Below are 13,505 nucleotides of genomic sequence, written 5' to 3'. Positions count from 1 at the left end.
GCTGGATAATCATGTGAATGGATGCTGACACAAAGCAGCATTCACGTACACAGGATCTCACCAGTGTTTTCCAGTGATGGAGAGCATAATGTCGTTATTACCTTGTGGCACAGTGCGAGCCTGCAACTCAATACCTCCTCAGACAGACGTGATTATAAATCTACAGACATTTATTTGAGTGTTTACATCTCAGTGTGCAGGTGTTATGCCAGGAAGCAAACATGTGTTGGCTCAGGGCCTTAGGGAGCAACTGTTCCTTTCTCAGGGAGACGTGTTGCCCTGGATAGCCTGCATCGACACCTGATGTGGTGCAATCCTCGTGTTTTTCTCTTCTCGGCCTGCGCCCTCTGGCTTTCAAAATCAAACAGAGGTCTTTTTGTGTCACCTCTGCAATCCTCATTTTGTAAATCAAAAGAACATTCAGGCTTTGCTCCCTCTTCGTAACGCAACAGTCCTCTTAACATCATCCCATGACTCAGATCAGTTTCCCATCCTTAACCTGGGGTTTTAACTTCATCTGCTATTAACCAGTCAAATTTTTCTTGCATTTTCTGTCTCCGTGCAACATTAATAAATGATCTTTGTTGCTCATTCCTCCTTTTTGTTTGGTAATAAAATTATCAGCAGTGATATTAAACTCCAAAGCAAATCATCGACTCAGTCAGAGTGGAATCATTCAGCATGTCCATTAGGTATGTTTTTACACTAAGAATAGCAATGACACACATTCCCAGACCCTTTTCCCTTTGATAATAAGGTAGGCTATGCATGTTAAGCGTTTTCCCTCGCAGCTGATTGGCCTGGCTCAGCTGGCATTCATGTGCTCACTATTCAGGTCAGTGAGCTTGGAGTGTGGATGACGCTGGAATGATGTGTCTGTGAGGACAAGCTGAGACTTGGCTGCATGTAAGATGGTGAAGATCAGTCAGGGAAAATATATAATATTACTCCTTCTCTTTGCTCTGATTCTTAGCCTTTACTTATATTTCAGATTTACATGTTCCTTCCATATAATCCGAGTTATTTGCAGGCATGTGTTCGTATCTCCCCATGTTAAAACTACAACAGTATGAAAAACGGTGTGCAGTTCACAACTTAGACAGATCCCACATGTTAGGTACTCATATTGTTTTATTGATTAAATAGGAAACAGGACAACATAGATGAGTCTCTACACAGAGATGCTGTTCTCATCAGAGTATAACTGGGACATGAATAAAGATGTGCCAGTTCATGAGCTGGAGATCTCATCCCACCATCCTTTCTGTCCACAATGCCATTTTTAATGGCTGCTCTCCACTGTCAATTTCATTGCGAGGAGTAATTTCCACTCTTTCAAACCACAGCCCCTCCCATAGTTCACAGTGAGATCTGAGTATGTTACATATGAGCAGGTGGACACACGGGCGCTGTACAGTTCAACATATTGTGCAAAAACTTCATGGCATGTTTTTTTTCTGCTACATACATCCAGAGAAAGGTGTGGAATGTAAAATTTGGTTGTTGCATTTATCTATAGAGCTCCTGCGGTTCATCTCCTGGCATAAATAAAAGGTAAAGGGATTGGTTATTATCAAAGAGACTTGCTGAAAAGAAAGACAAAAAAGACTTGAAGGTTCCTACAAAAAGTGGGAGTAACAAAAGTTAAAAGTACTGTAGAAAAGACTGAAAAAATTCTGACAGTCTGTAGGAAAAGCACCCTCAAAAAGGCACTCGCCCATGTTGTGTGAAAGGGTGTGTGTGTGTGTGTGAGAGAGAGAGAGACAGACTGTGTTCCTATGACCTTTTATCTCGCTCATCCTTTGTTACCGATGCTGCTTTGTGTTCAGGTGTGACCCCGAACCTTTCCTGAGTGCATGTCTAGGGTGGCTCAGCACCAAAGAGCCGGGCTTGTTGCTTCAGCTGCCCACGGGGATGTTTTGTGCTTGAGTGCTGTCAGTTTCCTTGACTCTGTTCTTGTTGCTTATGAAGTAGTGAAGCCAAGAGATGACAGAAAGACCAGCCAGGATTTACAGTATAGAATGCAAAGTTTAAAAAATCGTGATGTTGGAAAAAAGTTGCAGTCAGAGCAGTAATCTGCAGTCGACTGATTCAATCCACTGTCTTATTTCCTTATCTGGGCGCTGCCACCTGTGGCTGCAGGTTTAGTACCAGCTCTGCGGACAGGAACCTTGGACACGGGTATCTTAGTGCGAGGGGGTTCTTTAGTCTGAGGGACTTGGGAGGCAGAGTGAGTCTGTGCACCGTGCTTCACGGGGATCTTTGAATCACGCGCTGAACTGGTGAGAACTTTCTGGTGTTGGGGGTGCTGACTGTCCTCCTGGGTGTGTTTTGAGGTGGCTTCTGCAGCACTGATTTTATCTTTGTTTCCTGCATCATGTGAGTTAAAATGGGGTCTTTCTTCTTCTAGCACGGGTGTGGGCGGATTTCTGTTTGATTCCTCATCAGCATGTTGCTGGCTGTCCCGGACAGGTAGCCTGCCCACTCTGCTTCCTCCCACGACAGGGATTTTGCTCAGCCCTGATGCTTTGGCTTGTGTTCTCTTTTCTCTGGGGGGCTCTTGGAGGCTTGTTCGCGACTCCTTATGTGGTTCTTCGGTTTTACACGGTGCAGTCTTCACACCCTCCCCATTTGTGCCATTTGGACTAGCCAATTGGCTATCCACTGTTGCTAGTCCACTTCCACTAGACTTAGCAGAGGCTGGAGCTTCACTTGGCTGAGGTTTAGGGGTAGGAGGAAGAGAAGTGACAGGGCAAGGAGCACCAGGAGGTACAGGGTGGGCTTTTGGCTGAGAAACTGGAATCTGACCAGAAGTAGAAAGTGGTTTGGCTACAGAAATTGGGGCAGGAGAGTCAGAAGATACAGAAACTGGGATTTTAGCCAGGGCAGGTGGGGGTTTTGATTGAAAAACCTCCTGTTGGGCTGGAGCAGATGGATCTTTACATGCAGATGCTGGGATTTGAACAGGGGTGGGAGGGGGTTTGGATTGAGGGACTTCTTTTTGAGCTGGAGCGGCCAGATCTTTATATACAGTAACTGGGGGCTGAGCTGGGGCAGGAGGGGTTTTAGATTGAGGACCCTCCATCTGAGCTGGAGCAGGCTGATCTTTACAGACAGAAAGTGGGACTTGAACAGGGGCAGGAGGGGTTTTAGATTGGGAAATTTGCGGTTGAGCAGGAGCAGGTTGATCTTTAGATAAAGAAACTGGAATATGACCCAGAGCAGTAGATGCTGTAGAAACTGCTGCATGAGTAGCAAGTGCTGGAATTGGTGTGAGAGTAGGGGGCGTTTTATCTAACAAGACCGAGGCAGAGGTGGGTTTAGTCGCAGGAGGAAGCTTAGCTGAAGAAACTGAAGCTGGAGTTGTTATAGATGCAGGGCTGGGTTGGGTTTTAGCTGTGGGAGGACAGATATCAGGAGCAGTTACATGTGAGGGAGGGCTTTTATTTTGTTCTGTGAGGGTGGAGGTGAGTGTAGGCTTGAAAAGGGCCCCAGATGCAGAGGCTGAGGTTGCAGCTGATGTGGGAGCTGCTGTTTTAGAGAGAGTACCCGGGTCAGGAGAAGATGGTTTTGTTGTAACTGTGCAGGCTGGTGATGCTGTCACTGGGGTTTTAGAGTCTACTGTAACTGAGATTAGAGAAGGTTTGCAGGAAGTGCTAATTGAATTTGACTTAGCAGGGGGAGGCTGGGAGATAGCAACAGGGATGGGTGGGCTGTGGGTTATTGATGAGGGTTTGGTGGAGACGGGGGGTGAAGTAGCTACAAGACTGGGTTTACTTACAGAAGTAGTAGTTTGAGGAGGCAGTACAGTCTGTGAAGCCAGTTTGCTAGCTGTAGAGGTAAGAACTGGACTAAATGAGGGAGCCTTTACTACAGAGGCTGGGGTGTTTGGAGGAGCTGTGGTTGCTGTAGAGATGGACATCACTGTAGATTTACTTGTAATCACAAAGGAAGACGTTGGAGCTGAAAGGTTTGTTGAAGTTACAGGAAACGCTAAGGGTTTTGTTGTAGTTGGCGCCAGAGCTGTGATGGTTTTAGCGCTGACAGAAGGCTCAGAGGCTGGAGTAGAGTCTGAGCTCAGTTTGACTGAGGGAGTTGTCAGAGTGGAAGATTTGGTGAAAGTTGTGGGGGTGGTGCTTGGCTTGGAAATGGGAGAAGAGGTTGTAGTTGCCTTCGACAGTGCAGTAAAGGGTTGGGGTGAAGTGGCAGTGGGGACGGCTACATGAGAAGGTTTTGCTGTGGAAGCAGTGCTGACTTTTGTGGGACTCAGCGGAGAGGAGATAGTGGGTTTGGAGAAGGGAGATGTGGATGTTGGCGTGACCTCAGTCACCACAGCGCTGATAGCACTGCTCGCTTTCCCCCACTCTGCTTCCACATCAGCCATGATGTCCCCACCCCCTGTGATGGAGTCAAAAGTCAGGAGAGACGAGATGTCCGCAAGCAACGAGCTCAGGCTGGTGTCCCCGGGCACCAGTGGTGGCTCATGGGTGGGCGACGGCGCTACATTTTCATGAGTTTTACTCACATTGCTTGTTGTTACCTGGGAAGTTGCAGTCTCTGGTGGGGATGGGGTTGCACTGTCCAGAGTTGTTGCACTCTTGACGTGCTCACGCCTCTCTGTTTCAGGGCTGTCCAGAGAGCGAGGCTGGGATTTGGGTGTGAGGGTGAGGTCCTCTTTGATGATTTCAACACTGTTGGCACGGGATGACATGAGGAGCGGACTAGGAGGGAGTTCCTCCTTCTCCTCTTTATCTTTCGATTTGAACTTAACATTTCCAAAGAGACCCTTCAGCCCACGACGCTGGCGACCCACTGGCTGGGACACGGTGTGGACTCGGCGGTCCCCCACTCCCCTCCTGCCACCCCTCAGCAGTGACAGGAAGCTGAGAGACTTGGCTGAGCTGGCTGAAGAAACTGAGTTGCGAGCAGGGGCGGCAGCCAGAACGCCATCTTCGCCGAGTTGCTCCTCCTCTGCCTGCTCCTTCTCTGCCTCGCTCACCTCCTGTCCCTTTTCCTTGTCCGGCTCCTGCTCAGAATCTGGCGCAGGACTCTCTGATAATCCATCTAGTGTTTTGCTCCTGTGAACAGGTGACTTGTTGTTTCCATCTCCTTTGCTTCGAATAGAAAAGATGTTACCTGGCTTGCGTTTGCCAAACAGCTTGAATCCTTTTCTGATTTTTCCACTTGGCTGCGATTCACAAGGTGGGGGGTCCATGTTCTCCGTTTGTACGTCCATCTTCTCTCTGCGTCCCCCTTTTTGTTTTTGTATCCTCCTGTCAGCTGCTGCAGATTTTATTCCCCAGCCAGTGATGGAGCATTTATATCCAGACCTTTTTCTCCGTGTGTAGCCTTGCGCTACCTCCTCTGCTCTCAGTGTTTCTTTATCACTTGTCCGTATCCCTCCCTCCGTCTTTCTTTCCCATCCAGCCCTTTCTCCTCTATTTCTCCCTCAAAAGCCCCTCCCCTTTGGCTCATTTTTGTCTGGCTGCCCTCCCTGGTTGCCATAGCAACTGAGGGGCTAAGCAGCTTTCGTCAGCAATGCAGAGCCAGGGGCTGTCATCAACCCACCCTGAACATAGCTTTCTCTTCCTCTCTTCCTGTCTGATGACTCTGTTTATATAAACAGCAAAGACAAATGCTCCATTAATAGGGCCACATTTTCAATTCTCAATGATCTGGCTTTATATAAAACGTCTCATCCAGATTAGGGCAGCGCTACCTCTACATGCAGCCTAATAATTGGTTTGTGCTGTGGATTTGCCTTAATTCTAAATAAACTGGCCTCATTTCAATCATCTGCATCACCGCAACTCTCACCAGTCTGTTAAATGTGTCATGAAGCTGTGATTTATGAATAGAAATTGACGTCTATTAATAATAATAAAGAGCAATAATCTTAGAATATAATTAGCATATTATTTGCCTTTCTTTTTCTTTTCATCTAATGTGTTGGATATGTGTTCAAAAAGCATATTTGTAACACCTTTTAGAAAACATTGAACCAACTGTAATCCTTTTTTATTTTATTCATATTTTTTAGTGGTGGCTAATTTTTTAAGTTTTTTAAAATCCCACTGAAAACTCGGGCTTGTTGGTATGACCTTTTGAGCGTCTTGACAGAGTCACCACCAGATTTTTGAGATAGCGAGAAAAAGGGGGGCATTAAACTCTGTGAAGCAACTGCTAATTCAACATTTAAATCTGTGTGATGGCCCTGAGTTATATAGACCTGCATGCCTTTTCTAATTTGCAAATGATGTATATTTATGAGGGGGAACTTGTTATGTTTTAATTATCACCGGGTTAATGAATTTAGTTTGGGCGGGCAGAACTAGGGCGGCTCCTTGTGGCTGCTCGAGAAACAGCAGTAGAACGTACAGCAGCAAGTCTGAAAATAAAGCTGCTGTCTCATCCACATGCATTCTCTGGCCCGGATAAGTCTGTGTAAGTGGGTCAGCCTTCTTTGAAAAAATCTGGCTATTCTGAGCTGTGTTAAGATTCAGTGGGACGCTTAAAGATATATTCACTCAGGCTCACTCACTCAAAGGGAAGTATCTTAAATGCAGTGTTTGAAAAATTGTCATCGTCGTGAAAATGTCACTTAAATAGAGATGGTGTGACATCTGTTTTGCTCACAAGTACCTCTTTTCAAAGACAGTTTCATTAAAGTCTCTATTTTCTGCCTTAAGTCCTCAGTTTAGGTCTACGCAGACAGAAATGCAGAAATGAACTGAGTAATGCTTCAGCATTTATCTCCTTTGTTAAGCTAAAGGGGGAAAATAAACAAAAACATATGTCACTGTACACATCAAACACACGCAAACATTAGTTAACAAAATGAAAAAGTTGTTTTTATTCACTTCTCTCGAGGCCAATGTAAAACTCCCACCCTGTGCATTTGCCCCAGTGTGACAAAAAGCTCCAGTATTGTCTAAAAAAATGGTAAAACTTCTTTAAAAAAGAAACTGCATACAAAGATACACTGCATACATGTTTGCAGAGACTGATGACAAGAGAAGATTGATACTACTGACATTTCTTTATCATAAATGCGATATGAGGTGCATCTAATGGCCAAGAAAATGTCCTGCACAGCACTGTTTACATCTAATCATCTGCAAGAAACAACAATTCTACTATAAGTAATGTAAGTCAGTCAAATTAAGAGATTTTCCTTGTTGGTATTTCTGTCAGCATAACTTAAAACTTTCAGTACCCAGAATCTATCTATCTATTATCATGCATAAACATCAGAACTCAGAAAGAGATTGTACTTTTTCCATGGATATATGTCAAAGACAGGGCTGAAAGCAATGCAAAGGGTGCTTATGAATCCAGTAAAACGGAGGCATTTCTCTCTCCTTTCCTTAAATGAGGTAAAATGTTAGACTACTTTATGATCTCTTAACTTACATAATCATTTACATAGTTAAAGAGCAGTGATACACAGTGATTCACTGTCCTTTTTTAGACATCATGCTCCATGAGAGTAGCCTCTGGCAGCGCTGTGGTGTTCTCTTCACTGTCATGTGTCTCAACTGCCTCATATGTGCGGCGGTACAAAAACCGATTGACCAGGGTGATGATGAACATCTCCATGATCAGTATCTGCTGATTAAGCACTGCGGGACACACACACACACACAAAAACAACAATAAATCAGTGTTGGGTAGTTTCATTTCACATCAGTTGTGCATATCTGAAAGGCGTTTAGAAATGTTTCTTACTGGTTCCACGGGCTTGAGAACTTAATGGAGGAGCACAGGCGATGTTTCCGTACAAGGCCACGATGTTAACGATCGATGTCTGCAGCTGGCTCAACACAAGTGTTAACTAAGGATAAAAACAATGTAACATTTACACAGTGGTCATGCTGATTGTGTAGCATGTCTACTAGGCTGATTTTCACTGAAAGTTGGTGGACAGGCTGGTGAAGCACAGGCAAAGGATAACTCCATTAAATCTTGGTGCATGTTCCAGTCATTTTCTTTAAATATACGATTTAGGTCATGGCTGTTGGTATTGCATTATTGGCTTTGGCATTTGCAAAATACTAAGTTCAGTTCAGTTTTACAGGGAGAAACGTCTGAACCAAAGTCAGGGAGAGGCAGCCGTCTGCCACGACTGTAAGGGAAAGAGTGGAAAGCAGAGGGCGATAGATCCAATGACACACATGGGAGAGAGCCAGATTTGAGAAATTATTACTAGTTAATTAACTGCAGTAGTGGTGTATGATCTACCCAAAAAACACCAGAGCCCCGTACTATGAAGCAAGTTCAGCATCCCCAGTGTAACTGTTCACCGAACCCTACATCAGCATTCAGGATAATTAGTCACGCAACGCTGGTTATGAGTTCAAGGGACGTTTAGGGAGCTGTTACACCATTTTCTGGAGAATGGATTGGTCATCAGGCAGTGATTTCATACCTGTTGATAGCTAATCTAGGACCTAAGCTGCTCTGAAGCCTTTTAGGTTCACGAGGTTGAGGTGATATACACAGGTAAGAAGTGAACCACCTTTGGAGTACGGAAAATCGAGGATTAACTCTGAAGTTATCCGAATAAGACAAACTCCCGCTTTGTAGTGCTGGTCTCTGGAGTTCAGTCAAATTTGTTGGTCACTTATGGGTTTTCTATGTTTTCACATTTTCAGCCTATCTGAGTTTTCACAATGTCAAAAGCATCCATGCTGGCATGGTATCCCTGTTCTCTGATAGAGGAAATTACCTTTTGATTTCTCTTCACAAATTGAGCAGATTAACTCATCACAAGAAAATTAGCTGTGTTAAGTCAGCTTCAGGAGTTACCCCCAACACATGTGAAGCACCTTAGCATCTGGTATTACAGCTGTTGACTCACTTGGTACATTGCATACTTTGGTATAATCCTGAGTGGGCGTAGATAGCGGTTCATGTTCATGAAGACAATGGCAACAGGCCAAAGGGAGATGATGGTTAGAACACCAACAAATAGGCTAATCCAAAGGGTTATACCATAGATTCCTAGCTGAAAAAAAAGAAACACACACACATTTATATGAATCTTATAGAAATATGTTTTAATTTAACGCACATCTATTTTAGTCCACTCAGATATGTAGAGAACCATTTCAAATACTTACATTAGTAGGATCATAGTTGCCATTGGTCCACAGTACTATAGACAGGACAGTGAACACCGTTTTCAGGATTGCATACTGAAGAGAGCCTAACTTCAGCAGGAATAACATTCGCCTGAACAAACCCAGTCCAGAGACAGACTAACATTACACATGTGTACCATGATAAGGTAATGTGCAGTCAATGCAGAATGACAGAATATATGATATGGAAATCTGACACAGGCTTGAGCTAGAGCCAGCGCAGTGATATGCAGACTCTCTTTACCTTGACATGGGGACGTCGGGTAAACATGGACAACAGCAGCAGCAGGGTCCTGTGCTGATCCAAAAGGGTTTACCAGAGAACTTCTCCAAAAAGGCATTGCTGCCACCCAACTCCTCAATCAACAGAAGCAAGATCTTGTAAATCACAACTGCAAAATAACTGTAAGGAAAGAGGTAACTCAACACACGTCTAAGATGTGCTGTTATGTATTGTTAATTATGCAAATCTCATAAAATATCAAATGAACGTAACCATCACAGGTAGAAAAATTCAAAAATGTATTTATAGTAGTGTGAAATGTGTGCCTGATCTAACCTGCTATGTTTGTGCAGGCAGCTAAAAATTCACAGTGGACAACTTGACTGAGACAAAGACCAGCTGTTAGAGCCACCAGCTTATAAGCTGCAAGTTGGTGGTTTGAGTCCCTGTTCAGATGTTGGCATCTGCTGACTGTTTTTGTACAGAATGCCTCACCAAAGTAAGCATTAGAAACAACTTGCATGATGGTAAATATAGATATAGATATATATGTTGATGCCAGGTTAGTATCCAAAAGTTCCATGCATCCAAATCCAGAAATTGAAGAAATCTGACCTGCATGGGAGGCCAAGCTTTTAATGTCCCAAACAAACATTAGCTACGTTTTTTCAATTAGCATAAATGCAACCACCAAGCCCTTTTGAAATAAGTAATAACTCAGCCACAGTAAAACAAACAAACAAAAAAGGATTAGGCTAATGGCTGTTTCTCAAGAGCAGGCTCACATCAGAAATGTGACGTATGGTGCTGCATGTTCATCTGGTCTGGATTTGTCCTGTTGCCTCAGGGACAGGACAGCTGGCTGTTTTTAATGCATTTATAAATTCTGCATTATATCAAAGATTCTTTCAAGCTAATGTGAGGCAATCTGAAATTTAAACTAAAAGCTGGTCTTTCAACAGGATAAAAATCTTTGCACACTAATACATCGACTAGGGAACAGATTAAAAACCCCAAAAGAAAGCAAGTGGGGAAGCCAAGTCGCAGCTCAGATTTCAATCTAACTTCCATGGAAGAAAAAGTCTGATGGAGACTAATTATGCCAAACACTATCAACAAGTTTCCAGTAAAGAGTTTACTTACTTTTCCCAAGGATCACATTAGATCAGCAGATACTTTTGTTGAACTAATGCTTGAAAAAAGTGTTTTAAAATGTTCAATTTTTCATATTTATCTGTTGGTGCCATTTCAGAGTGGATCAAATGGCTCAATGGCGTTTTCTTTTTCTCTGTTATTTTGTGCAAAGTGTGAGTTTTGACCCGTCATGTGTAATAATTCATTAAACTGTTAAACTGTAACAAAAAAAAACAAACAAAACAAAAAAAAACACTGACTACACTGGGAAATGTTTTGCAAGTGTAGTTAAAGGAAAACTCACCTGTTAGATGTCAGGTCTGTAATCATAAATGCCCTCGGGATCCACATAGCTAAGCATGACATGGTGGAAATGACCTGAAACGGTAAAATTGTTGTGTTTAAAAACATGCAGCTGCAACGCTTATAACGTTTGAAGACGTCTGTTAATGTACTGTGGCTTACTTTCTCCATTAACAAGTTGTTGAAACTTGTTAATGGTTGCAATCATATTTGTTTTACAATCAGTGGCATGTTATAAAACTTAAGCAGGCCTGAATACTCACTGGTGCTGCACCGTTTACCCAAATGACCAAGGTCTTCTTGGGGTAGGGTAGTTTTTTGTAAATATAGGCACACTGTTCCAGGTACACAAGCAGGGAGACACAGGACATCAAGGTGAGCATGAAGTACAGGCAATAGCCAAATGTATCTAGCTCTGATTAAAAAAGAACAATAGGAGACACATAGAAACAGCATGAATCAGACTTTCTTCAGGTTAAAATCTAAATGAATATAGTAGTGTGTATAACTTACGGTTGAGCATGTCAATAGCCAGCGGTCGACCCTTCAGACAAGCTGGATCAATGGTTCCATTTAGAGCTTCCATGGTAGGCAGACGCTTGTCTTAAAAAATAGACTAAAAATAGACTAACAAATATTAACAAGAGTAAAATTAAAAAAATATAAATAGTGTTGCAGTCATAAAAGTAAAACCTGCTTCCCCTTTACATTCCAGAGTCTTCAACACAGAGCTGAGTACCTAGCACTTAAGGGATTCTGAAGAAGTGAAGGTGGGATAAGAAGTGGCAGGCAACTTTATGAGAACGCATGAGCAACTGGTGATGCATTTATTCACAGGTTTAAGTGACTGTAATTAAAAAACACAAAGGTCAGAGTTTTAGTGAAAGGCTAAGATTCATTGTGCGTCAGGAAAAGTGAACTTTGGCAGGGTGTGTTATTTCCTTCTCAGTGCATAACGTGAGCTGTGAGCTATAGTTTTTGATTCTCGGCTAATTTACAGTATTTCGACGTTAAACTATTGCTTTAAAGGTTAGCTTTCATTACTTCAGTCTCAGTTTGGCTTTCTGGTGTGAAAGTTTAGGCTCAGCTATGGTCAGGTATGTTACGCAGAAATCTATGAAGCCATAGGAACATTTTATCTGAGCTTCTATCCAGTGCTCCAAAATGCAAAGTGATTCTTTTTTAACCTTTTCCACAGTACTATATATAATACTACTAAAGAAAGCCAGTACGGCATGAATGGGAGCAGAGAAAAACTAATGAGAAACGTTTAAAGTTGAAAATCCTACATAGGCTTTTCAAATCTATTACCTAGAAAAATTCCAGAGGGTTCAAATGTTGAGTGGTGAGACTATTAAACTTTATCTGTTATTCTGTTACAGAGAGGTGAATGGCACTGTGGTCGCTCAACTGTCTCTGGCTAATAATTGTCTAGTTTTTTTTCACCATGTCATCATATTTCTTTTGCAAGAAGGAAAAAAATGATGCTCACAATCTTGATTCATCTCGAATACACACATGCACACTTAAAGAGTAAAATTGGGCTGGGTACGCATGAGCCAAGTGAGGAAACACTATAACAGGGAGCCGTCTGCACCGGGAGCCGGTCACAGACCTCCAGGCTGGGCACACAGCAGGAGGGAGGCAAAGAAGCCCCCCAGCCAGGCTGAGAGGACCCCCAGAGCCCCAGCAGCCATGGTCGATCACAGCCCCGGTGCAGAGAGCGCCCTCTGAGGAAACACTGAAGATATGACACAATAGGATATATACAGGGTAAAATAAATAAGAACGGGATACAATATAAATATAAATAGAGTAAGAAGATTAAAAAATGAATAAGAATAAAATCAATAAATATTAGGTAAAGCCTAAATTAATAATAGAATAACAGGATAGAATAAATAAGCATAAAATAAATAAACGTTAAGTAAAAGCTAAATTAAAAAGGTGGGTCTTACAGTAATCAATGCGACTGGTAATAAAAGCATGCATCAGCATCTCCGTGTTTGCCCGAGAGAGAATAGGGCGGACTCTGGCTATATTTTTTAGATGATAAAATCCAATTTTGGTTACATGTTTAATATGTGGGATAAAACCAAGCTCAGAGTCAAAAATAACACCCAGGTTTTTCACTTGTAGCGAAGGACATAGTGAAAATGCCTCTAATTTAGACAAGAGTTTCTCTCTCTGAGCCTCAGGACCGACGATTAAAACTTCAGTTTTGTCCTGGTTAAGCTGTAAAAAGTTTTCTGACATCCAAGATCTTATATCTAAAATACAGTTAAAAAGGGCATCCATTGGTCTGATGTCATCAGGAGACACGGAGATGTACAGCTGCGTGTCATCAGCGTAACTGTGGAAGTTCACTCCATGCCTCTTGATGACACTGCCGAGAGGGAGCATATACAAATTAAAAAGTACAGGGCCTAGAACCGACCCTTGAGGCACACCACATGTCATTTCATGGATCTTAGAGGAGCATGTATCCATACTCACCATAAAAGTTCTGTCTGAGAGATATGAAGTGAACCAGTTGTGTACAGCACCAGAGAGGCCCACCATGTGTTTTAGTCTGTTTAAAAGAATAGCGTGGTCTACTGTATCAAAGGCTGCGCTTAGATCCAGTAGCACCAGGACTGAGAGCTTTTGGGAGTCCCAGTTACATCTAAGATCATTTAAAACCTTTAGAAGAGCCGTCTCTG

General features: G+C 42.8%; 2 protein-coding genes across 3 annotated transcripts; both read right to left on the bottom strand.

The window, feature by feature from the left end:
• Nucleotides 1-1,113: 1,113 nt before the first annotated feature.
• Nucleotides 1,114-5,468, bottom strand: LOC146565642 (uncharacterized). Of its 2 annotated transcripts, XM_085288929.1 has the most exons (2): nt 2,140-5,468; nt 1,114-1,861 (listed from the first exon to the last, which is right to left on the bottom strand). In XM_085288929.1, the coding sequence occupies exons 1-2, from the start codon at nt 5,234-5,236 to the stop codon at nt 1,806-1,808; spliced, it is 3,153 nt and encodes a 1,050-aa protein (XP_085145055.1). In that variant the 5' UTR covers nt 5,237-5,468; the 3' UTR covers nt 1,114-1,805. The 2 variants fall into 2 exon arrangements, with proteins under 2 accessions (XP_085145055.1, XP_085145054.1); XM_085288928.1 differs by having other exon boundaries at nt 1,114-5,468.
• A 1,377-nt stretch (nt 5,469-6,845) lies between these two features.
• Nucleotides 6,846-11,597, bottom strand: LOC146565641 (organic solute transporter subunit alpha-like). Its single transcript, XM_085287942.1, has 8 exons — nt 11,317-11,597; nt 11,067-11,218; nt 10,805-10,878; nt 9,388-9,546; nt 9,123-9,234; nt 8,861-9,007; nt 7,729-7,834; nt 6,846-7,622 (listed from the first exon to the last, which is right to left on the bottom strand). The coding sequence occupies exons 1-8, from the start codon at nt 11,387-11,389 to the stop codon at nt 7,468-7,470; spliced, it is 978 nt and encodes a 325-aa protein (XP_085144068.1). The 5' UTR covers nt 11,390-11,597; the 3' UTR covers nt 6,846-7,467.
• Nucleotides 11,598-13,505: the final 1,908 nt, after the last annotated feature.

This window comes from Mchenga conophoros, linkage group LG10 (genome assembly GCF_057382185.1).
Source record: "Mchenga conophoros isolate Kocher_MC1m ecotype Shallow Benthic linkage group LG10, M_conophoros_male_GT1.1, whole genome shotgun sequence".
Lineage (NCBI taxonomy): Eukaryota > Metazoa > Chordata > Actinopteri > Cichliformes > Cichlidae > Mchenga > Mchenga conophoros.
The sequence above is the reverse complement of the archived record's forward strand: the minus strand, read 5'-3'. Positions and strand labels throughout refer to the sequence as shown.